This window comes from Oreochromis niloticus, unplaced genomic scaffold, assembly GCF_001858045.2.
Source record: "Oreochromis niloticus isolate F11D_XX unplaced genomic scaffold, O_niloticus_UMD_NMBU tig00008834_pilon, whole genome shotgun sequence".
In the NCBI taxonomy this organism is placed as follows: Eukaryota; Metazoa; Chordata; class Actinopteri; order Cichliformes; family Cichlidae; genus Oreochromis; species Oreochromis niloticus.
Window position 1 is genome coordinate 153,186 of NW_020329461.1, and position 26,250 is coordinate 179,435.

The following is a 26,250-nucleotide window of genomic DNA, read 5'->3' on the forward strand; positions in this document are numbered from 1 at the left end:
ACACTCAGATAGCATTCATGGACTTTTTCCTTTTCAGTGTAGACCAGTGTTTTTGATATTGATGTGTGTTATTCATGGGGAACATTTTTTAAACTTTAAGATACAGGATTATTTGGTTATCTTTGTGCACCTTAATTGGGTTTTTGATTGAACAGTTGTGGCAGGAGTGATTATTTAAGTTTTCCCTTTTCTTCCCTTCTTAATTTTCTTTGGTTTTGCTTAAATACATTAGATTAGATTAGATTAGATTAGATTAGATAAAACTTTATTAATCCCTCGGGTGGGTTCCTCTGGGAAATTCGGTTTCCAATAGCACAGCACTAACAGAAGTTACAGAATGTGAGCAGAATACTATATATACACATATATAAATACAGAGACATATATAAACTAGAAAAAGTTGCATTTCCTGTGAAAATGCTGTGGGAATGCCTTGCAGTGGAATCGGAAAACAGCAGAAGAAGGAGACCAATCTGCTGAAAAGAGCTGAAGAAGCTGAAGTTTGTGGTGGAAACAGCCGAAGAATCTGGAATTTGTGCTGAAAAGAGGTGAAAAACTGAAAATTCTGCTGAGAAGAGGTTAAGAAGCTGAAATATGTGTTGAAAAGAGTTTAGAAAGTTAAAGTCTGTCTATAAATGACAGCCTCAACATCGCATTTAATCTGTTATTAGACTCAATTGGCTTCTCTCAAAATGTAAAAGAACCCACCCACCACTTTAATCACACTCTAGATCTTGTTTTAACATATGGCATAGAAACTGAACATTTAACAGTGTTTCCTGAAAACCCTCTGCTGTCTGATCATTTCCTGATAACATTTACATTTACAATAATTGATTACACAGCAGTGGAGAGTAGACTTTATCAAAGTAGATGTCTTTCTGAAAGTGCTGTAACTAAGTTTAAGAATATAATCCACCCACTGTTATCATCTTCAATGCCCTGTACCAACATAGAGCAGAGCAGCTATCTGAACGCTACTCCAACAGAGGTCGATTATCTTGTTAATAATTTTACCTCCTCACTACGTACGACTCTGGATACTGTACCTCCTGTGAAAACTAAGGCCTCAAATCAGAAGTCCCTGACTCCGTGGTATAATTCTCAAACACGTAGGCTAAAGCAGATAACTCGTAAGCTGGAGAGGAAATGGCGTGTCACAAATTTAGAGGATCATCATTTAGCCTGGAGAAATAGTTTGCTGGTATATAAGAAAGCCCTCCGCAAAGCCAGAACATCTTACTATTCATCATTGATTGAAGAAAATAAGAACAACCCCAGGTTTCTCTTCAGCACTGTAGCCAGGCTGACAAAAAGTCAGAGCTCTACTGAGCCAACAATCCCTTTAACGTTAACTAGTAATGACTTCATGAACTTCTTCACAAATAAAATTTTTATCATTAGAGAAAAAATTACCAATAATCATCCCACAGATGTAACATTATCTACAGCTACTTTTAGTACCATCAATGTTAAGTTAGACTCTTTTTCTCCAATTGATCTTTCTGAGTTAACTTCAATAATTAATTTCTCCAAACCATCAACGTGTCTTTTAGACCCCATTCCTACAAAACTGCTCAAAGAGGTCCTGCCATTAATTAATGCTTCAATCTTAAATATGATCAACCTATCTCTAATAATCGGCTATGTACCACAGGCCTTCAAGCTGGCTGTAGTTAAACCTTTACTCAAAAAGCCATCTCTAGACCCAGCTGTCTTAGCTAATTATAGGCCAATCTCCAACCTTCCTTTCATATCAAAAATCCTTGAAAGAGTAGTTGTCAAACAGCTAACAGATCATCTGCAGAGGAATGGCTTATTTGAAGAGTTTCAGTCAGGTTTCAGAGCTCATCACAGCACAGAAACAGCTTTAGTGAAGGTTACAAATGATCTTCTTATGGCCTCTGACAGTGGACTCATCTCTGTGCTTGTCCTGCTAGACCTCAGTGCTGCATTCGATACTGTTGACCATAATATCCTATTAGAGCGATTAGAACATGCTGTAGGTATTACAGGTACTGCACTGCAGTGGTTTGTATCATATCTATCTAATAGACTCCAATTTGTACATGTAAATGGAGAGTCCTCTTCAGACACTAAGGTCAATTATGGTGTTCCACAGGGTTCAGTGCTAGGACCAATTCTATTTACATTATACATGCTTCCCTTAGGCAGCATCATTAGAAGACATAGCATAAATTTTCACTGCTATGCAGATGACACGCAGCTCTATCTATCCATGAAGCCAGGTAACACAGACCAATTAGTTAAACTGCAGGAATGTCTTAAAGACATAAAGACCTGGATGGCCGCTAACTTTCTGCTTCTTAATTCAGATAAAACTGAGGTTATTGTACTCGGCCCTGAAAATCTTAGAAATATGGTATCTAAGCAGATTCTTACTCTGGATGGCATTACCTTGGCCTCCAGTAATGCTTTGAGAAACCTTGGAGTCATTTTTGACCAGGACATGTCCTTCAACGCACATATTAAACAAATATGTAAGACTGCTTTCTTCCATTTGCGCAACATCTCTAAAATTAGAAATATCCTGTCTCAGAGTGATGCTGAAAAACTAGTTCATGCATTTATTACTTCCAGGCTGGACTACTGTAATTCTTTATTATCAGGATGTCCTAAAAACTCGCTGAAAAGCCTTCAGCTAATCCAAAATGCTGCAGCAAGAGTACTGACAGGGACTAGAAAGAGAGAGCATATTTCTCCTGTTTTGGCTTCCCTTCATTGGCTTCCTGTTAAATCCAGAATTGAATTCAAAATCCTGCTCCTCACATACAAGGTCTTAAATAATCAGGCCCCATCTTATCTTAATGACCTTGTAGTACCATATCACCCTATTAGAGCACTTCGCTCTTGCACTGCAGGCCAGTTTTCAGGCCCCTCTTCTGTGGAACCAACTTCCAGTTTGGATTCGGGAGACAGACACTATCTCTACTTTCAAGATTAGGCTTAAAACTTTCCTTTTTGCTAAAGCATATAGTTAGGGCTGGACCAGGTGACCCTGAATCCTCCCTTAGTTATGCTGCAATAGACGTAGGCTGCCGGGGATTCCCATGATGCACTGAGTTTTTCCTTTCCAGTCACCTTTCTCACTCACTATGTGCTAATAGACCTCTCTGCATCGAATCATATCTGTTATTAATCTCTGTCTCTCTTCCACAGCATGTCTTTCATCCTGTTTTCCTTCTTTCACCCCAACCGGTCGCAGCAGATGGCCCCGCCCCTCCCTGAGCCTGGTTCTGCCGGAGGTTTCTTCCTGTTAAAAGGGAGTTTTTCCTTCCCACTGTCGCCAAAGTGCTTGCTCATAGGGGGTCATATGATTGTTGGGTTTTTCTCTGTATTTATTATTGTGCTATCTACTGTACAATATAAAGCGCCTTGAGGCGACTTTTGTTGTGATTTGGCGCTATATAAATAAAATTGAATTGAATTGAATTGAATTGAAAGTGTTCACTGAAATTTTTTTTGCCATAAGCGGGATTTGAACCCAGGTCTCCCGCTCTGAGAACAGCTGCTCATCTCACTGAGCTAAAACACAGTTCAGCCCGGAGAGCCAAATCAGCAAAGACACTAGGAATTTGGTCCCAGTCATCACAATGGGCCAAAAAAGGCATAAAAAGCCTAATATTTTAAAAAGTATAACAGTTATGAGCACCAAAGATATAGCAGGCATCAACTGAAGGAGAAAAAAAATTAGCTGACAAGAGCTGACAAAGTTGAACTTTCTGCAGAAAAGAGGTGAATAAACTAAAATTTGTCCTCGAAACAGGTGAAGAAGCAGAACTTTGTGCTGAAAAGAAGTGAAGACACTTAACCTTCTGGGTCAAATACTATGAGCAAAAATTCTACGATTTGGCACGAATAATATTCTTTGGCAGAATTACTATGTTTGAGCACAAATTCTATGATTTGGCTTAAATGCTATGATTTGGTAGGAATGCCATGTTTTAGCACAAATACTGTAATCTCGTTAAAATATTATGATTTGGCAGAAATACTATTAGCACAAATACTGTGGTTTAGCAGAAATACTATGTTTTAGGACAGATACTCAGATTTGGCTCAAACACTATTATTTAGCAGTAATACTCTAACATAGAGGAAATACTAAGATTTGTCACAAATGCTATTAGTACAAATACTATGATTTAGCACACATGTTATGATTTGGCTGAAATACTATGATTTAGCAGAAATACTATGATTTAGCAAAAATAATATGCTTTGGCACAAATTGTATGATTTGGCACAAATACTATGATTTGGTACAAATAGTGTGATTTACCAGAAATATTGTGACTTAGCAGAACCACTGTGATTTTCAAGAAATACTGTAATTTAGTAGAAATATTATGATTTAGCAGAAATACTATGATACCAGAAACCAGAAATGTGTTCTTGTATGTTTCTAGATCAGTCAACTGTATTTCTGCTATCTGTATTTACTATGGTTTACTAGAATTGAGTACAAGTACTATAAGATAGCAGAAATACAGTAATTTCAATCAAATACTATGAAATATTAGTAATACTATGATTTGGCAGAAATACTACGATTTGGTACAAATACTACAATTTAACATAAACAGTATAACATAGCAGAAATACTATGATTTAGCAGAAATAATAAAATTTGGCAAAAATACTATGTTTCAGCACAGATAATATGATTGACTGGTAAAACATCCTCAGGAGCTTCCTGCAGATGTTAAAAGACCTCAGCCTCCTGAGGAACTACAGTCGGCTTTGGGCTTTTTTATGCAGGTGCTCTGTGTTGCATGACCAGTCCAGTTTGTTGTCCACCCACAGCCCGAGGTACTTGTACTTGCTGACCACCTCCACCTCCTCTCCCTCTATCTGAACCGGCAGTGAACCTGCTCTGGACCTCCCAAAGTCCACAACCAGTTCCTTGGTCTTTGAGGTGTTGAGTTGCAGGGGGTTTGTGTGACTCCATGTGACAAAGTTCCTCACCAGACTTCTGTACTCCTCTTCCTGATCATCCCAGATACACCCCATGATGGCTGTGTCGTCTGCAAACTTCTGAATATGGCATAATTCAGAGTTGTAGCAGAAGTCAGAGGTGTACAGGGTGAAGAGAAGAGGGGACAGCACAGTTCCCTGTGGTGCTCCTGTGCTGCTGACCACAGTGTCAGACATGATGTCCTTCAGCCTGACATACTGTGGTCTGTCAGTGAGGTAGTCGGAGATCCAAGCGACCAGGCAGGGATCCACCTGCATCCTGTTCAGTTTTTCCTGAAGCATACAGGGCCGGATGGTATTAAAGGCACTGGAAAAGTCAAGAAACAGGATCCTGACCGTGCCTTTTCCCTTGTCCAGGTGTGAGTGGGCTCTATGTAGGAGGTACAGGATGGCATCCTCCACTATGACATCCGCCTTGAATGCGAACTATAGTGGGTCCTGGGGGGGGGAGATGTTCTGCTGTTGAGAGAGGGGTTGGAGGAGGGGGGTGTCATAGTGTCAGGAAGGGGGGGAGCGAGGGAGGTAGGAGAGTGGGGAGAGGGTCTGTAGTAAAGGTGAGGGTGGGGGGGTTGTGGGCTGGTCAAACCTGTTGAAGAAGTTGTTGAGTTCGTTTGCCTTCTCCACAGTCCCCCCCACTGTGCTGTTCTTGGTGTTGTGACCTGTGATGGTTTTCACAACATTACAGACCTCCCTCATATAGGGCTTTGGAGCGTGATGTCATGGGGGAGGGCGTGGAAAGGATTTTGGCCTGATCCTCCATTTTCGGGGTCAAAACAAAGCGCAAGCGAAAAAGGAGCGAAGGCACACACAACAGCCATGGTTCGTATTTGCTGTGTGGTCGGCTGCAATGTTCGATCGCACGACCAGCAAGAGAATAAGCTTGAAAATGGTTTATCTTTTCGGGGTCAAAGGAGTTTGCAAAGAAAAGCGTCTGGACTTCTTTAAGTTGCTTGAAGACGTTTCACCTCTCATCCGAGAAGCTTCTTCAGTTCTAAGGTCAAATGGCCGAGAGTCCCAGATTTAAACCCAGTGGGAGTATCCCCCCAAGGAGGGACAAAGGACCCCCTGGTGATCCTCTAATCACATGCGCCAAGGTGTGAAAGCGGGTGTGGGACCTAATCAGCCAGGGTTTCGGGTGAGCCCATTGTGAAACCTGGCCCCACCTTGTCATGTGAATTCCTGAGGTCAGATGGCCCAGGATGTGAGTGGGCGTTAAGGCGTCTGGGGAGGGAACTCAAAACTGGATTATAGATGGCAGACAGTTGGTGTCGTAAACCACCAGGGTTTACGACAGGTTTATCTTTTCATTCTTTCCCAACCTGGAAACAACATGAGGCAGCTCGTGAGTCGGATGTTACCAAAAGAAGGAGTCTAGCCTGGATAGCAGCTGTGAGACGAGCTGATATCCAGCTCTCTTCCATCTCCAAATGTCTGTTGGTGCTCCAGACATTTTCATTCCGGTAAGTTCTAAATATGTTCATATCACTCTTTATAGCCTATTAGTTTTATTTTCGATGCACTTTGAGGTCATAGCAAATTAGAACAAATATCCTACTGAGTGATTTTGCAGAACTACCTTCTATTTATAGAGTTGCTAATTATTTGGCATTATTGCAGCAAACCAGCCTATGAAATGGATGAAACACATCGTGACTGGGTTCCAGCGCTACACAAGGGACCTGCTTCAAACATACCACCATGCCAATCAGATTACTTCTTCCATGTGAGAGTGAAGAGGTGACCCTTCTGGATAAGATGGTGAAAGTTTGCTGCGTTTGGTGAACAGTGTGGTAGTAAAACCAGGGAAAATGAAACTTGCTCCTGTTAAATATTCTTAAGTCTTGTGCTGTATAAATAGTGGTATTTTTTCAAAAGACACAGTAAATTAAGTAGTGTTAGTGGTGGGTCATATCATGTAAACACTGTCATGATTTTGTGTAAACATTTTGTCATTTGTAAACTATAAATGACATGGATTCTACATTGTAACTGATGTGATGTTCTATAAAGTGGTTTTAATTAAAAAAAAAGAGAGGCAAAATTTAGTTTGTTTCTTTATTCAACTTTTGAACAGTGGTACTCAGTCAGTACGTATTCAGTAAATGCAAATTATTTACATGGCAGTGCACTACAGGCATAAATCTAGACCCCTACATAAAACATTATGGGTCATTCCCACAACCCACAGCTTTACTGTGTTCCAGCAAAGTATCCAATAGCGGTGAAAACTTCTCCACAGTAGCTGGTGGGATTTTTCATTTTTGAGGACGGCTCCTTTTACATTTCAATACGGATGGTCTGTTTATGTTTTGATCAAGAGCCTTTTCTTGGGCAGCTGAAGAGGAGAAGTCTATCTTATGGCCAACCTCCGGCTGTATCTTGGTCATATTACCCAGCAAAACCCAGTATGCAGGTTCATCTGTAACAGTCCTTGTGCCACGGATCCGCACTTTTGCTTCCACATTAAACAGAAGAGCAGCGACATGGGTGCAGGTCTCCGCGACTCCGGCCATACAGGTGCAGTGGGTGGCTTCAGCGTTCCCTGTGATGCTCACAATGACCTGTGGCTGCAATGCTGGTTCATTCAGTCTTTGAGAGTGCAGTACCTGAAACACACACAAAGTTCATTTAAAGACAAGAATTATGAGCCAAGGCCGTCATAAATGTGTTTTATCTACTTTATCATAAATGTAACAAAGTGTTTAGAAAGTTAGCACATACATGTAATTTTTCATTTTTTTATGTATCCATCTATAGAACGCTGCTCTCTCAGAAACCCGCCTGCAGAAAATGAACCTAAAGTATGTAATGCAAGGATGTAATCACTTTCAAGATGGAGAAAGCATAAAGTGACAATTATGAATCACTTAATATGATAAGGAGATTCTGCAGGTCATTAATCAATGTATAAAACTAAAATAAAATGTATTTTTAGTGACACAGGATACAAATATTGAAGCAAGATGTATAATTAGAATTATTTATAATAAATATGAATAAATTATTGCAATTTCTTTAACCATAAAGAATAACTAAATCCTTCAGGACAATGTCACATCAATGCACTGAACTCACTATGTTATCCCTCTAACAGCTTCCACATGTTCTCACTGTAATTTCCCCTCATGAATGAATTTATGCTGCACTAATTTGAATGTTCGGGGGAAAATCAAACGCATTTCACTCGCAGTACTCGAGCTGACTTACCTTTGTTTGAATGACGACTTGTACGCGCTGACTCCACAGACAAGATGCGAAAATATATCAGGCTACGTCAATAGCGGTTGGTCTTCAGGGTTTCTACTCCACGGCCATATTTCATACGGGTCCACATTTCCAATGCACGCTATTTTCTGCAAGTACCGCTGTTTCGCCTCTGGACACAATCGGTCTCTATACAGTCCATTCTCTTTTGAGCTGCTTTGAAGCATCTTTCTTGTAGTCGTCGTTCCAAGACTGTGTGTTTGTTTTGATTTGTAGACCCCGAAAATAGCGCCGCGCTCACACAATGCATTGCGGCGTGACATTAACTCCAAAGCCCTATTGTTCCTCTCCAACTTCTGCTCCACCTTCCTCCTGTAGGTGTCCTTTGCTTCCCTCAGGCAGCGTTTCACCGCCTGCTTTGCTGCTTTCATCTCCCCCTTCACTTTGCTCCGGAAGGCTGTTAAAGTGAATTGTTGAGTGTTGTCATTTTTATGCTTACCATCTCTACATTGTTTTAACTCTGTGATGGAAGGATTCTTTTGTCCCCCTCCCCAGCCTCTCAGGGTTCTAGGGGGGGGCTGTAGTGTTTTATTGCAGATACATCCCTGTGGAGGTCTGTTTGATATTTAGTAATCTTCCTGCCCTTTGTATGACTTCACTGTGGCTTCACACCCATTGGGTGTGGGGGAGACTACCCTCTTTATGACCAGGATGTTGTAGAAACAGTTGTGATCAGGAAGACACACACACATTCTCACATAACACACACACACACACACACATTCTTACCTGCATACACACACACACACATTCTCACATGCATACAGATGTTCACACATATACATACAATGCCTTGTCTTAGAACCATGTGGGCGTTGCTTTGCTGTGATGTGTTTTGTGTGAACTGTTTTCCCAATAAAAGGCAGCGAGAGGAGGCCGGATTAGGGGTCATTTCGTGGTAGGCACCGACGAGGCCTCCCTTGCAAGTAAATCGATCGATCGCTGACTGTCTTGTTTTCTTCATGATGAATAAGTCTCTAAACCAGCGGGGCTTGTGGAAACACAGACCCAACATTTATCTGGTCCTCCGAGCCAGAGCCTAACACATCGCATCACCGAGGAGAGGGAGATGACGCCGCCGCAGTCTGCTAGCAGCCAGCGTCTGGGACGCTTGACGAAAAGTCCTGGTACTTTACTTTGTCACCAGGCCAGAGAGTTTGCGTCTGAACTCCCCTCGGGATGGAAGGCGATTTGCGGGATCCAGAGATTCTTCCCATGAACGGAAACAACACGAACAGTGAGTACAGAAGGCCTTAGAGAGCGGCTACGTGCCCGTGCGTTAAAGCAGGTACGTGAGTGCGCAAGCTGTGCGTGTAGACGCAAGCTACCTGGCTTCTCCGCCATTTTTAAGGAGGTAGAGTGGTTTCCTCACCAAAATTTTAAAGAGGGTTAAGGACGGTTTCTCCACCGAAAGGAGGATAGAGCTCTAAAAAATAAAAAAGGTTGTTCTCCACAGTTAAGGGCGTTGAGTGTATGGTTTCTCCACCAATGGTAAGGAGGAAAGAGCTCGCCGCGGTAAGGGAGATTATAGGCCTAAAAAGAGTGAGAATGAGCGTATATGTGTGTGAGTGCCAGTAAGTGAGCGCAGCAACACAGAAGGAAACCTAAGCAGTGTTAATGGAATTCTGTGACCTGTTGTGTACATGTAGCCTGGGTTTTGGGGTAAGTCGCGTTGCCTGCCGCAAACTTAAAAGAAGTCTGACGAATGAAGTGAAATTGTGCTCTAAGCAGAAGTGAGTGTGAATGTGTCTGACGTCACGGTGTGTGTGAAAAAGTATCCAGCTGGGGCAGACATGATTCTGCAGGTCACCTGCCCAGTGGACAAAAAGAAATAAAATAGTTGTGTGGATGAAATATGAATGATAACATGAAGAGTGTTTGGTGTTTCTCAGCCTGAAACAACTGTAATGCCAACTTTCTGTTTTGGAGAAAAAGACAGTTAAAAAAAAACAGAGAGAGATGTGTGTGTTGTTTTAAGCAGTGATGAGAATAATGAAAATGTGATGAGAGAGGAACACAAAAACATGCAGAAAATGCATTAACCATACTAACCCTACATGCATATACTCATACAATGATACTCATGAAGACCAGACAGCATCTTAAGCATGAGATTCTGTTTGTCATCTTGTCCAAGTCACTAGTAAGATGAAAGTGATACATAGACTAGTGGACTGAATATTATAGGAGGACAGATGACTGCATCATAGAGGAGAAAACAGAATGCTGATGAGGGGTCTTAAATGAGTGAGCTGATTGTGAGTTTCTGGTGTGTGAAGGAGTTTTACCATGGCACACATTTGGTTACATGAGAAGAAACTTATTATGTGATGAGACAACAGGGTTATGCTGTATGTTGTGTGTGGCTGATTGGATGAATGTTTGAGATTAAACTGGCTGTTGATTTGTCTTTTGTTACTAAGTTGAGCCTGCCAATTAGGTTTGGCATGAAGAACACTTGTCGTGACTTAACAAGGCCTTTCTTTCGTTTGCAGATGTCGTGAGGTGCCATGACGAGAAGGAGTGACTGAGGGGATCATCCACAAGATGGGAGCTAAGGCTTCAGGAGGAGAGAGGCTTCAGGAGGATCAGAGATCACCTTCAGCACAGCAGACATCGCGCAGAGAGCTGTGCTACTGGGCTTCCAGGAGATCGTCATGAGGAGACTTTGCACAGCAAAATCTTAAATAAAATGAAGGAGTTTCGACGTTGACGTTGAGGAAGACAACTAAGGTGTACAACGTGGTCTGCCTTAAATCGTCCGCAGCGTTAGAACATGAGAACCTGAGGGATGAAGGGAGCGTGCCAAGCTCCAAAAGTGACAGCGCAGAGGAGGTCCAGCAATGGACTTGTGGTTCTGTGAACAGCACAAATGCCAGGTGACTGTGAAATAACTAACAGCACTTTTTCCACAAGTGAAGCCAGTAACTTCCTATCCTAAAAGATTAGCTCTAGTTGCTTGTGCTTTACCTCCATGTGTGAGATCAGTATGTGCAGCAACTTAAGCTGTACAATGTTTCAGGAAATAGTTTATTTCACCTTTTGACACTGTTAGTTCCACACGAGGTGGATGTCTACTACTGCAGACTAGAATTACATTTCTGTCACCTACAAGACACTTGTCTTTAATGTTACTCTTACTCTCACAATCACATATTACCATAAAATGGTGCACAATTCTGAATCCATCAACCTTTTGCCAACGAAAGAAGAGGGCACTTCTCATGAGTGTAGAGAGCACGTGGAAACGTAGTGTAAGCCAAGGGATGACTTAATAGATTTGCCACTCGTTGAGGGAAAGGTTTGGTTTGTTAAAGGTTTGAGTTTTAAAACAGCAGAGGGACAGACTAAAACAGGTTTTACTGTAGTAGATAGTGAGAAAGTCATCTGTGCAGGACAACTAGCATGTTTCATATCTGCTTGAGCAGCAGAGATAGTAGCTTTAACGGAAGCGTGTAAAGCTGCAGAGACACAATATACACTGATAGCCAATATGCATTTGCTACATTACATTTCTTTGCAGTGCAGTGGGTGAGACGAGGTGTGACAGCCTCTATAGGGAAACCTGTAGAACATGCCAAACTCCTGCAAAATCTGCTGGAGGCAGTGTTATTACCCAGTAGAATTGCCGTTTGTAAATGTGCAGCACACATGTGAGGGAAAGATCCAGTTGCATAAGGGAATGCTTTTGCAGATAAGATCACAAGAGAGGCAGCTTTAGGAGCACATGGTGTTCATATTTTAGCAGTGCAACATCAGCAGACGTTGCCTATTATGCGAGATGTATTAGCAGACATGCAGGCCCACTCACCTACTGCAGGAAAACAGTTATGGCTTACAGAAGGAGCGAGCTTGCAGGATGGTGTTTATTGTCTGTGCGATAAACCAATATTGCCTTAGAATTTGTATAAGACTGCTGCTATTTTGAGCCATGGGACATGCCATGTCGCAACAGGAGGGAGATGATGGCAGCAGTAGTGCAACATTTTTATACTCTAGGATTTAATACCTTTAAAAAAACTTTTTGCAAGTCATGTATGATATGTTGCAAGCATAATTCTCGGGGTAATTTGAGACCTAAGAGAGGGAAATTCCCCACACCCAATCACCCATTACAAGTTACTCACATGGACTATAGAACTGTTCAACTGTAATAACTATAAGTACTGTTTAGTGATAGTGTGCCCTTTTTCAAAGTGGGTAGAGATCGTCCCAACTAGGGAAGCAGATGCCATTTCGGTTGCCAAAGCAATATGTAAGAATATCATCCGGGAACATGGGATTCCAGAGACCATTTATAGTGATAATGGTCCACACTTTGTAAATGAAGTGATTGGATTAATGGCACAACATCTAAGGATAACACTAAAAACATCATTGTTCATATCACCCACAAAGTGCAGGGTTGGTAGAGAGAACTAGTGGAACAGTAAAGCTAAGACTTAGGAAAACAATGGAGGAGACAGGCAGGACTGTATAGAATTAGCTGAGATGTACATGAGGATTACTCCAACAGAGAATGGTCTGACTCGTTGAGATTATATATGTTAGAGCATTTAGAGTTCTAGTCTTCTGTAGTGATGATAGAAAAGCAGAAGAGAGAGCACATTAGCAGATTGGATGCTTAAAATGTTTAAAAATAAAGAAGTCTGGAGAACAAATGATCTGCCAGATGATTCTGTTTCTCCGCAGGAGAAGAGTCTGAAGTCTGGAGATTGGATGTTGATAAGGCCATGGAGAGGAAGTGCTGGTCCAGTCCACGGTGGGAAGGTCCCTATCGGGTGCTGCTGACGACGACCACAGCAGTGAAGATTGCTGAAAGGATTACTTGGATACATCAAGCGCTCTGCAAGAAGGTGACACACATCCAGGCCAGCTCGGAGTAAGTGGCAGGAAAACCGGGTACAAAGGGGGGGGGGAGCCTCCAGGGCCCCTCGTCTCAATCCGGTGAAGAAACCAACTGAGCCATAGGTACTCATCAGAATGGCTGGGAATGTGCTGTGCACCTTCTTGTGCCTGTGGACCCTGAGTGGGATGACAGGAGCGCACTGGGACAGAGCAAACTACACCCAGTACCCGCATGGGGTTTTCAACCAACTACTGGTGGCAGTTTATGAACACAACCGCTCACATAAAGAACGAGACCAATGGTTATGCTTGTGATGCCACTGGCTACACATTCTTCTGGACTGTGGCCATATAGCATCACTGAGAGTGAGATAGTTTGTTTGGTTGCCTTAGCAACACATCCAGGAGTAAACGTACTTGGAACACTGCCAACTTTTCAACTTCTGAACCTGACGGTTGATTCACCAGTAGCTGGGAAGCTGAACTGCTCTGGTAAGACAGGCCTGCTAGTCTGACTCCAAGTATCTGACTTGCTGCAGGACATTGAACAGCTAAACAAACTGGAAGCAGGCCAGTTACCTATGTATATGAAGGGCAATGGATTAGTCCAAGTTGGAGATTTACCATGGAATTTGTGCGACGTCACCTATTCTTTTGTCCTCTGCAAGAAGAATGTAAACAGAGAAGCCTTTTGTCTACATTTACATCATGAACACTTGAGGTTTTGAGCCAAGAAGATCAAAACAGCTTGATCCAATTTCCTTTACAAATCTTTTTCTGTGGTGACAACAGGACAGGAGAAGAGTTGTAAATGCAGATAATTCACCAGTTGACTCTAACCCCCACAGGATATGTGGGGGTTATATGTGATATATAGTGAGAAGATTTGGGGGGTTGATGGGAGTCATAAAGAGGAGTGTTGACCAGGCTACAGCTTTGAAGTTAGCTGAGAGCCACATGGACAAACAATAAAGTCAACTGATGTGGAAGAATGTCTATGTCTGTATACAGTTGGATTGTAGTGACATATGATTTTTGAAAATGTTGATTCTTCTTGTTTGACTGTTGACATTCAGTTGTTTACTTGCAGAAATGCATGATGAATTGCACGACAGGAGTAGATGCACCACAAGGCTGGAAAGTTTGGTTAATGTCTGGTCCTTGGTGGCATCTTCCTTTGAAAATATTAATTCCTGTTTTTGGACTGTTGACATTGATTTGCTTATGTATAGGATGCATTTTACGGTGTATAAGATCAATGCGAACTAAAATGATTTCTAATACATTTGTTAATTATGTACTTTTACAGCAATATGAAATGACTGAAATGAATGACCTGACAGAAGCCTGTGTATAAATGACGCCTGTGCTGAAAATCACTGACTGTCTTGTTTTCTTCATGATGAATAAGTCTCTAAACCAGCGGGGCTTGTGGAAACACAGACCCAAAAAAGGCCTTCTTCTTCATGTTGAGGACAGCTTTGACTTCCTGTGTTACCCACGGTTTGTTATTAGGATAACACTGTACCGTCACGGGCAACCGTGTCCACACAAAAGTTGAGGTAGTCTGTCAGACAGTGTGTCGCCCCCTCTATGTCCTCACCATGTGGGCTAAGAAGCACATCCTAGTCTGTGGTGTCATAGCAGTCTCTCAGAGCATCCTCCTTTTCTGGGGTCCATCTCCTAATGGAGCATGTTGTGACAGGCTGCCTTTGGATGAGGGGTGTGTATTGTGGCTGTAGGTAAACCAGGTTGTGGTCTGACTTCCCTAGTCGGGGGAGGGGGGTGGCTCTGTATGCATCTCTCACATTGGCATACAGCAGGTCAATTGCCCTGTTTGTCCTTGTGGGACAATTCACAAACTGGTGAAAAGCAGCCAGAGTAGAATCCAGTGTGGCATGATTAAAGTCTCCAGATACAATAGTGAAAGCCTCGGGGTGTTGTGTCTGCAGTCTTGTTGTAACTGTGTTAGCAGCTCCAGGTCCGGACGGCATACCAATACTTTAACGGAGACGTGTCCAGGGTTGCAGTATCTGTTGTTAACGTAGACAATGAGTCCCCCACCTCTGCTTTTTCCACTGGCCTGTGTGTCCCTATCGGCTTTCACGGATGTGAAACCGCATAGGTCTACGTTAGCCTGTGGCGTTAGCTCGGTTAGCCACGTCTCCGTGAAGATAAACAAACTGCACTCACAGTATAGTCGGTGGTTGTTCAGAGCACACAGTTCATCCATTTTATTCTGTAGTGAGTTCACGTTGCCCATTATCACTGTCGGGATTGATGGTTTGAATCGCCTCCGGTGATCCGCTTTCCTCGCTCCAGCCTTGCAGCCTCTGTAGCTCCTCTTAATCTCAGCCGGGATGTTGTGTCACATGCCGGTCTGTGCCTTTGTTCTTAGTGCCAGCAGCTCCGCTCTCGAATAGATGAAGGAGCTGGTTCCAGAAGTTTTAAAAAGTGCATTATACATCTCGTATCGCTATATCTAAGAGGTAGAAGTAGAGTAACTAGAGGAAGCTGAAATAAAGTTTGAAAGCCTAGTATAAAAAAAGTTAAAAGTTAAGAAAAGGTGCGGTGTTGAAAGAGCTACTTGGAAAGGCTGCCGTCACTCCAGGGCCATCTTAGTAGGAAAAAAAAAATACATGGTGCCTGCAAAAGCATTTAGTGTTGTATATGTACTAATTACTGACAACCAGTAATTAGTACATAAACCTTCTGATTAATAATATTTCACTTCATACCTAACGTGTAATAATTCATTAGCACTTCATCAGTGTTACAAGATCATCGCAGGAGTTACTTTCCTATGACTTAGTAGATCCTCTAATGAACATTTCATACATTTATGATGATCTTCAAAATTCCTCCATGGCTTTTTGGAAAATGTTCTTTTTATAAGCAGCACTTTAAGAAAATCAAAATGTATGTCATAGAATGAGATTATTGCCCCTCTTACATTTCAACAAACGTTGCTGATCAGAGGATAAACATATCTCAGACCAGAGACATGGATCTTTGGTACAAAGATGGCTGATCATTATCCTGCTGGCTTTGTTTCCTTTATTGATCACTATGTCGATGGTGCAGCGTGCCCTATCTGCTGTGACTGGGTTCCCCTCTAGTATCCTCCGTTTTTCCAAATCATTGAAGACCTGACTTGTTACAAGGTCCTCAAGGAGCTGTGTGAGGATTTCTGGTGACACCCTTGACACAAACTCTGTGCGCACGGTGGCAAGCTCTTCTGCTGCAGGAAAATGAAAGAGATATAAACATGCATCATACTCAAACCTTGGTCTTTAAATGAAATGTTCCAAAAGGATTAAGACATGCAAAAACACATGAGATGTACTTATGACAGTAAAATTGTCTTTTTAATCACAATAGGAGAACATACAGTTAGGTCCATAAATATTTGGACAGAAAGTTTCTTTTTGTGCGTATATGTGTGGACGTGTGTGTATATATATATGGCACATTAGTGTGTGTGTGTGTGTGTGTGTGTGTGTGTGTGCGTGCGGCACGTTAGCTCATGAGACACTGACTTTGTCTCGGGCATCAAATAGTCCACACATATACATGCTATACATGCTACAGGCGCGCTATTTGAGAGCTTTTACAAAAAGAAGAGACTCTACCTCGTGCTCATACTTCTTATCAGACAAACCACTGATCTCCTACCTGCTGCTGAAGGTTCTTTGATTGGCGGTTCTTCTACAGGTTCTTTCATCATCCTTCTATAGTAACACGAGAAGATGATTTTAATCAGAAGAAACAGAATGAATAAAGTCAGTGTCTCTCACCATATCAGTACATTTATTTCAAGGTTTAACTGTGTCAGCCACAAATAACTGATCTGTATGGAATACATGAATGACCTGAATGTAGTGATAACCTCATAATAATAAGCTGATTTAGGCTGATGTTTTCAACTTCTCAGGTAATATTTAGGCCAAAGGGAAAAACATTTATTCCGTTACAAAAACAAACAAACAAAAATGAAAAGTCATCATCGGTCATCATGCCCGGTATGCCTGATGGCCATTCCAGCTGTGCGGTCAGCTGGTGGGTAACGGGCATCTCCGAAAACGTTAGAGTACTTTTGCGAATATGTGATGTCTTGATAAATTGAGCCAATATTTAAAGATTACACAGCAACAATCTAGCCTGAAAATATGTTTAAACTTCAGCTTGCGACCCAGAAAGAGATATATATTTCGAACTCTACCACTCTGCGTTCCACCGCCACTGCCTCATTTAAGTTGTGGACCAAATGCGTTCTGGGATATTTGCCTGGGCTTAGCTACAGTAGCTAGCAAGCTGATTGGTTATTTTAGAATAGAATAGCCTTTATTGTCATTGTACAGGGTACAACGAAATTGGAGTGCCACTCCCTTGGTGCAAAATGCAATAATAAATATAAATGTAAAATATAAAAGGTACAATAAAACAAACGTAAGTACTCAACAAAAGTAAAGTATGATATTTACAGGATAGCAGCATTAATATAATGACAGTATGACAGTATGAATAGCAGCATAATATAATGACAGTGACAGTATGGTATGACTAAGCAGGTTCAAATGTTTTTGTACTTATTTACAACGGTGATAGCTCTGGGAAAGAAGCTATCCCTGAATCTGTTTGTCCTGGTTTTATGTGACCTGTATCGTCGGCCTGACGGTAATAGTTCAAACAGTTGATTGCTGGGGTGAGAATGGTCCTTGATGATATTGCCAGCTCTGCTGAGGTACCGGGAGTTTGCAATGACCTCCAGGCTGGGCAGAGAGCAGCCAGTGATCTTCTGGGCTGTGTTGATGACCCTCTGCAGTACTTTCCTGTCTGCAGCTGAGCACCCTGCATACCATGTTGTTATGCCGTACGTTAGGATGCTCTCTATGGTGGCTCTGTAGAATGTCACCAGCAGCCTCATAATTATGCAAATTCTCATGACCATTGATCAACAACCACTGACCGAAACCCACTGATCAAAGAACATTGATCAACGGCCATGAGTACCATTCACAGAGAGTTGGGGAATGGCTGCAATCACAGCATTGTAAGATGGCGAAAGATGTACCCTTAGGCCCCCTCCTCGATTCAGAGATGGTCTTTCCCTTTTCACGTAAATGGCCTCCTTGACTCCGCGCTCAAACCAGCGTTCCTCCCTGTCCAGGATGTGTACATCCTCATCGTTGAAAGAGTGTCCACTGGCCTGTAGGTGTAAATAAACTGCAGAGTCCTGGCCTGATGAGGTTGCTCTTCTGTGTTGTGCCATCCGCTTCGCTAGAGGTTGTTTGGTTTCCCCGATGTATAAATCCTGGCAATCCTCCTGGCACTTAACAGCGTACACTATGTTACTCTGTTTGTGTCGGGGGACCCGATCCTTGGGGTGGACCAGTTTTTGGCACAGCGTGTTTTGGGGTTTAAAAGCCACAGAGACCCGGTGTTTAGAAAAAATGCGTCTCAACTGTTCCGATACTCCTGACACATATGGGATTACTACAGGTTTTCGCCTGGGCAGCGGTTGTCCTTCTCTTCTGGATCGGCTGGAGCTTTCTTTAGGTGCCTTCCCAGCTTTGACAAAAGTCCAGCTGGGATAACCACATTTACTCAGGGCCTTCTTGATGTGCTGTTCTTCTGCCTCCCTGGTCGCTGTGTCAGTGGGGATGGTGTTCGCTCTGTGTTGTAGCGTCCTGATGACACCCAGTTTGTGCTCCAGTGGATGATGAGAGTCAAACCTTAGATACTGATCCGTATGCGTAGGTTTACGGTACACGTCAGCTTTTAGATGTCCCCCATTACTGATGGAAATCTCACAGTCTAAGAAGGCTAACCTGCCACTTTTCATATCCTCCCTGGTGAATTTGATGTGTTGGTCCACCGAGTTAATGTGATCCGTGAATTGTAGTACGTCCTGAGATTTGATTTTCACCCAGGTGTCATCCACATATCTGAACCAATGGCTTGGTGGTGTTCCAGGGTAGGATAGCAACGCCCTCTTTTCCACTTCTTCCATGTACAAATTGGCCACGATGGGTGAAACTGGGGAGCCCATGGCACACCCATGTTTCTGCCTGTAGAACTGACCCTTGTATGTGAAGTAGGTGGAATGAAGACACAGTTCCAAAAGCAAACACACTTGGTCGATGCTGAGAGTGGTCCTGTTGCTGAGTCCGACTCATCCCCGCTTGAGATGAGTCCAATTTTGGTCTTCATGGTCAGAATTTTTGCATCCAAGTCTGTGATTGTACACCGTTATAAGTGTGCCACAAAACCAACCAGAGTAGGGCTGGGCGATATGGCCCAAAATTCATATCTCGATATTCTTTAGCTGGATGGCAATATACGATATATATCTCGATATTTTTTTAAAGACATAAAGTAAGAATAAAAAGATAGTTCTTAGTCAAAGCTGTGTCCCATTTTGTTTTTGTGCATAACAAAAAGCTCACAATTGTGTCCACAATTGTGGACAGAGAGGACAGATGGCTTGAAAGAGTAGTAAAAGAAGCCATTTATGTCCACTGTGAGCAACCGTTTTTGAACAGAGGCGGTGGTCTATGACACTGTCTGCCATCTATAATCCAGACAGAGATCTGTCTGTGAACGTTCTCAGTCATCCAGGTCATCGTCGTCTAAGGAGCTTGGAAAGAAAAGCTTATAAGTTTATCTGATTGCTAAAGGGACAATTATTGTTATATCAGTGATCAGTGTCTAAAGTTTCACACAGATTCATTTAAACTGTTTATCACAGTAACAAATGTTTCAGTGCAGAGTTACTGACTGATAATCAGTGTGGATTCAATCAATCAATAATCTACAATCATGTGGATTTGTCTTCAAACACAAGAGTGATAAAAGTTTGTTCTGAAATAAGAGCTGAACATCAGGTCCAAACATCACAGAAACAAACAGTCAAACTGTTAAAGGAGAAAACAAAGCAAAACTTACAATTTCTTCAAACACACCAACAACAAGTTCCACTCCATACCTGGAGACTAAATGTCACAAACGGGGGCTCTAAAGCAGTCGCGCCAGAATGTCATGCTAAAAAGAAAGATTCTTTAAAATACAAGGGGGAGCAAGTGAGTCAGATGCCACGGGCACAGAGATGAAGCAGGTCTGATCAGAAACAGTTTATTACTAGGCCAGGGAGCACAAATAAAAACACCCTTAAAATGTACGTAATAAAATGTTGTCAATCTACTAAAACTAAATAAAACAATTCTAAAACCCGTAAAACTACCATTTTCTACATTCACTAAAAACCCCCTGCTATAATTATGCCACATGTTCATTATGGGTCCATCAGCAGGCCAGGAATTCCTTCTTTAGAGTTCACGCCAGCCTCGTCTTCGGCAGACAAGGAAGAGCCTCCCATCTTCTTGTCCTTCCACGGGCGCATCACATCCCAGCCCAGCTTGCGTTCTGCACCCGACCACCACCACAGCTCCCCTTGCGCCAGTGTCCTGTAAAAAACAAATAGGGGCCAGAACAATGGTCCCAGAAGCAGCCCTGGCTCATGGCCATGGCGACCCTCTCCCAATCCAGCTGCACCCAGTAAACAACAGTAGAGACCCTACTCACAAATGCAGGCCGAGGTAAACCTCTGCTGCCAATCACACGCGTTGTCTCCTACTGTTGCTCTTCCATGAGGTCAGGACTGGGTCGCCGTGTCACGCTGGCCATCTCGCATTCACCTTCCAGTCTGGGGCCTCTCTCCTTCAGTGCTCAGCTAGCCTGCTTTTGAAAGGTCTTTACACTGCTGATAGGCCACCTCTGGACACACCCATGCCTCAGCAGGTGGTCCCTATCAGCTAATTTGTCCCATGTGTAGCCAGTCCACAGTGGATTAAAACAATGTCATGTAAAACACTAAAAACCATGCAATAGAAATATCAATAAACAAACATGCAATATCACTATCACAATAAAATCATGCAAATAAAATCAACACTAAGTACCAACACACAGTCTGATCCAAAACAAAATATAAAAACACAATTTTCCACTGTGTGACATAAACACGGACACACAGGTGAGCTGCTTCCTGGAAGAAGGCGTGACTCCATGTGAAGACTTTAGCTATGTTCACACTGCAGGCGAAATTCGACTTTTTTGACCCTATGCCACCCATGTCCGATCATGGTACGACAATTTGAACAGCACAAATCCGATATTTTCAAATCTGACCTAGGTCACTTTCATATGTGGTACTGAATCTGATACATATCTGATGTGTTAGAAGCGACTGCTGTTTGAATAGTCATGTCGCATTAAATCCATCTTTTACGTCACTGACACAAGACAGATGCCAATTATTAGTGCCGGAGAAGACAAACGAGAAAGCATGGCGGTGGAGACTGGACATTGTTAAAGCACAGGCTCTCTTTTTTTCTCAGTGTCCTTCTTTCTCTAATTAATTTGTCAAAATTCTGTTGGTTACGACTGGACTGAAATTATTAGACTGCTCTGTAGCCGCCATTTTTACTTCCGTAAACAGAGCGCATTGTGTGTGATGTCTTCTGCGGGCCGCTTTAAGGGCCGTGAACCGTTCACACTAGAGTGCATTTTTGTGTGAATTTGATTTTGATGTTGTTTGAACATCTTGTGTGGAGTGTGTTAGAGACTTGTGTGTTACAATATGTTTGTCATTGTGCAAGACGATTAGATCTTTAGCATGAATGCTGAACCTGGGTTTTCTACACAGACACACATGGGCGACCATGGTTCAGGGGATTGGGAAGCTCATCTTGTAACTGGATCCCCAGCTCTGTCTGTCTTGGTCGTTGTGTCTTTGGGCAAGACACTTCACCTACCACCTACTGGTGATGGCCAGATAATAATAATAATAACAATATAAGATAATAATAACAATAATGATAATAATAATAATAATAATGATGGATTGCATTTATATAGCGCTTTTCGGGGCCCTCAAATCGCTTTACAATTCCACTATTCATTCACTCTCACATTCATACGCTGGTGGAGGCAGCTACAGTTGTAGCCACAGCTGCCCTGGGGCAGACTGACAGAAGCGAGGCTGCCATATCGCGCCATCGGCCCCTCTGGCCATCACCAGTTGGCGGTAGGTGAAAGAAGGCTAAGGTTGGAGTTGGCTGGGATTAGGTGAGGAGCTCCGGCTCCAGGACCCTGGTCCAGCTGCTTCCCTTGCAAGTCAAAAACCAATCAATCTCTGTTTGTCTTATTCTGTTCATGGTGATAAGTTTCTGAACCAGCGAGGCCTGCGACTGCAGACCAAACAACAAGCACAGCTTTAATACTGCTGATAAAATGAGTGAGCTGTCTGAGCTATGAAATCCTGGTTTTTCATGGCATAGAAGATTAGAGATGACTGGCCACCACAGTCTGGCTCCGAACTCATCACACAAAGAAACTCTGTGAACTCACTTTGAACACAATGGAAACCAACAGGAAGAGAGGAGACAGAGTTTTGTCTCATTTCTATTTCATCATCACAGTTTGGGTTAAAATAAACATTTCCGCAACATTAACAAGACCTTATAAGGTGAACTGTATCTCCAACAGCTTTTCTTTGGTTGTCCTGGTGACAGTCATGTGTTCAGGGACAGAGACACACAAAGCAGTAAGTGCTTTAGCTCTGCTCTTTGATGATTTATACACTACACCCATTTACTCCCATCAGTACAAACTTTAAGTCCAAACCATTTCTACAGCAGCTGCACCAACATAAAGCTGACAGATAGACCAAGAGTGCCTCATGATATCATCAGCATTATTAGTGTTGACTGTATTAATAGACCATAATTCACTCAAAGCTCTTCACAGAATCAAATTAATCTAAAGGTATCAGATATCATAGAGCTCAAAAGAAATGAGTCCTGAGCATTAAAGTCAGCATCAGCTCTCTGCTCCATCTTATATCTCATATTCATAAGAACCAGATGTGTTTTAATGATGTTTGGTCTTTTCAGCCAAGGAAACGTTCTTCATGGAAGTTTAAACTAAAAAAAACCTGGTAACTGCATGCAGCACAGTTTCAGTTTGCGGCACAGCTGATCTTTGTGACGCACCAACAGTAACAACATGTAATTTAACAGAGCTGTAAAAAGACTAACAGTACGGAAGCGTAGAGCTGTTCTAACAAGATACTTTTCATGTTTGTACAATATACTATCATATTTGTACAATATACTTTTCACGTTTGAACAACATAATATCGCGTTTTTACAATATACATAATTATCACGTTCGTACAATATAAATATTATATTGTACGAACGTGATCATATATTGCACAAACGTTTTAAAAAAAGATACCATTAAAATAACATTTTTTATTGTAAGAACGTAAAACGTGTTGCGTTCAGAAATCCAAATCCATGGTAGGCGTGGAGAGCTCACGCTCTTCAGAACTGGCACTTAACTTTCACTGATAGCCCTGAGATTTCTTCGGAAACGCGGTGTACCTGAGGACTGTCTCTTACGAATGCTACAAGAACGCGTAAGTGCTCTCTTGAGGGGGAAATTTGTAAAACTCGCTTTTTACAAAGTTACAGGGTCTAAAAATGTGACATATTGCTAAGTTAGCAACCACAGCGGTTTTAGCTTCTCTCAATTTGACTGCGTAAGGACGTAACGGTAGGCTGCATTGGTGTGGATCTATATGGAATCGAGAATGTAAAACAAATTAACCCGCTGTATAAAACTGTGTCGTTGTTATGACCACAGTTATTAAATGTTACTAATTAACCCGTTAGCTATATGCAGATTCCAGGTTTCTTAAATATATCACTATATTATTTGATGCACAATGTTTCCTTGTTTATCTAAAAACAAATGAATTACACTGTGTTTAATTAATCTTTGGCTTCAATTTAAAACACCAAAGACTTCAACCCTGTGCATTGTGCAACTGAAAGTTACGTGAATACTAATTTACTTTTTCGAATGTGGGTGTTGTATTTACTGCAACATTTCTATTAACCCTTTAAAGCCGGTCGGAGCGGGCACGCTCCGTTTTGCGTAACTATTTTTAAATCCCTGTAGAACCGGAACCGCGTAAGCTAGTGCAATAATTTTTTTTGCATATGAAACCGGAGGAGTTGTACTTACATCTTATGCCATCAGCTTGTCCTAGGTCACAGTTTCCTTCCACATATAGCTTTGCAAAAATTGCATGAAAAGCGTCAGCTTCAGTCATGACATATTAGACTATCAAGAAGAGGCTCTGTAGTTGATGAAGATGTCACAGTTGGAGAACTCTACTCAGCACTTAAAATGGGAATGTTGAGATTTTACTTGTGCACAAGAAGATTTACTATTCTGGAGGAGATGATCAGCCAGTTCAAAGATCCAGCACTCCTCATACACCCTCTAAAATACACCTACATTGATGAAAAAGGAGCTGATGCAGACGGTGTATCAAGAGATGTGTATGCTGCATTTTGGTCAGAGTTTGTGGACAACACAGCTGAAGGAGAGGAGTTCAAAGAGCCATCACTGTCTCCTAAATGGCAGGAAGAAGAGTGGAAATCCATGGGTAGAATTTTACTGAAGGGATTTCAAGACCATGGATATTTCCCTTGTCGCCTTGCTCCTGTTTTCACAGTGGCACTCCTCTTCGGTGAGAATCGAGTATCAGATAATCTGCTGTTTGAAAGTCTTCTCTTTTACCTAAGTCAATCAGATAGGGATCTGATAACAAGGGCTCTAAATGAAGATCTTTCAGATGAAGACAGGGATGAAGCGCTGGATCTCATGGATCGCCTGGATGTATCAGTGCTTCCAACCAAAGAGAACTTAAAAGGCCTTCTTCTGAAAGTCGCACTCAAACAATTAATCCAAAAACCAGCATATGCCGCAGAGAAAATGCTGTTAGTTGCAAGCCACTTCCTAAAAGAAGCTTTTCAAAGCCCACAAGATGTCCTACTGTCAGGATGTGCTGTGTGGCAGCAGGAATTGGACCCAAAATGCAGGACTCAGAGGCAAAACGTGAACTCAAAAACTCTGCTTTAATGCAGGCTTGGGAGGAATACAGAACAACATCAAACTAAACTGGGAAATCTAAGGATGTGAACTTGCAAGGAAACACACAGCATGCAAGGGGAACTGACGTTAACGACACTACAAGAAGAACTGACAGGGACTAAAATACGCCGTTACAGTTACTAACAAGAAAATGCGGTCCGTTACTATTTTTCAACAAACAGACGGTCAAAGCTGTTTTCAGCTTACCGCATCTTTTATCAGCTGCAGGAAGTAGCTCTAAGTAATCTGGACGCTACAGCTTTAAGCAGCTGCGCGCGCTCCTGCGGACGGTAATCACGATCACTGTCTAGCACAACACCTGGAGCTAAGGGGGCAAAACAATCGCATGAGTGCTGCTGTTTGACTGAGGAAGAATAAAGTAGTCGTGGTAAGCCAATCACATGACCACTTAAAGACAAAGCAACAAGGTGATATATACCAGTTTATAAATTGTGTCGATAGGCCACGTAAAACCAGAGTCATGATAAACGATATATACGCGGCGTTTTTTCCTCAATAGTTTCATGTTTACTGTCTAAGGACAGCACAGCGAGACCTCTCTGCTTATGAGAGAAAAAAAAAAAAAAAAGGGAAGTTTTAGGAGTGACGGCGAGAGAGAGAGGCAGCAGAAAAAGAGAGAGAGCGACTTTTGAGATGTGAGAGATTTGTGACGTTTAGCGTGTTTGGAGTGTGTAGTTAATGTGTTGTCTTGTGTAGTTAGTAGAGATGGACCGATCCGATATTACGTATCGGTCCGATACTGACCTAAATTACTGGATCAGATATCGGCGAGAAATAAAAAATGTAATCCGATCCATTAAATATCAAAAAAGCACCTCACAAATCTTACAACACGGCGTAACTCGGCTCATAACTGTAGCACGTCGGAGCAGTATGCATCACGTGATAGAGCGGCTGTGTGTATTTGTAGCCTCGCTACCAAACCAGCATTTCATCTCCGAGGAAGTTATCCCAGAGAGAAGTAAAGCAAGTGTGTAAGTTCATCTCTAAATGTTTGTAAAGCATTCCCACGTTAAGCTTAACAACCGATATATGGAGCGACTGCCCCTACCTCCCTCCCTTCCTGCTGCTACTTCAATCGTGAAACTGATTAATAATCAGCTGATC

The 26,250-nt window shown here is 42.2% G+C and overlaps 1 protein-coding gene across 1 annotated transcript in view; it reads right to left on the minus strand.

Moving 5' to 3' along the window:
- The window catches only part of LOC109201556 (protein NLRC3-like), a 38,271-nt gene that overhangs the window by 6,878 nt on the left and 5,143 nt on the right, over positions 1-26,250 (minus strand). The window contains exons 2-3 of the mRNA XM_025905146.1: positions 16,786-16,841; positions 16,064-16,351 (exon numbers count right to left, since the gene is read on the minus strand). Coding sequence (XP_025760931.1) covers positions 16,064-16,351; positions 16,786-16,837 — 340 coding nt within the window. The 5' untranslated portion in view covers positions 16,838-16,841. The remainder of the gene's footprint in view (positions 1-16,063; positions 16,352-16,785; positions 16,842-26,250) is intronic.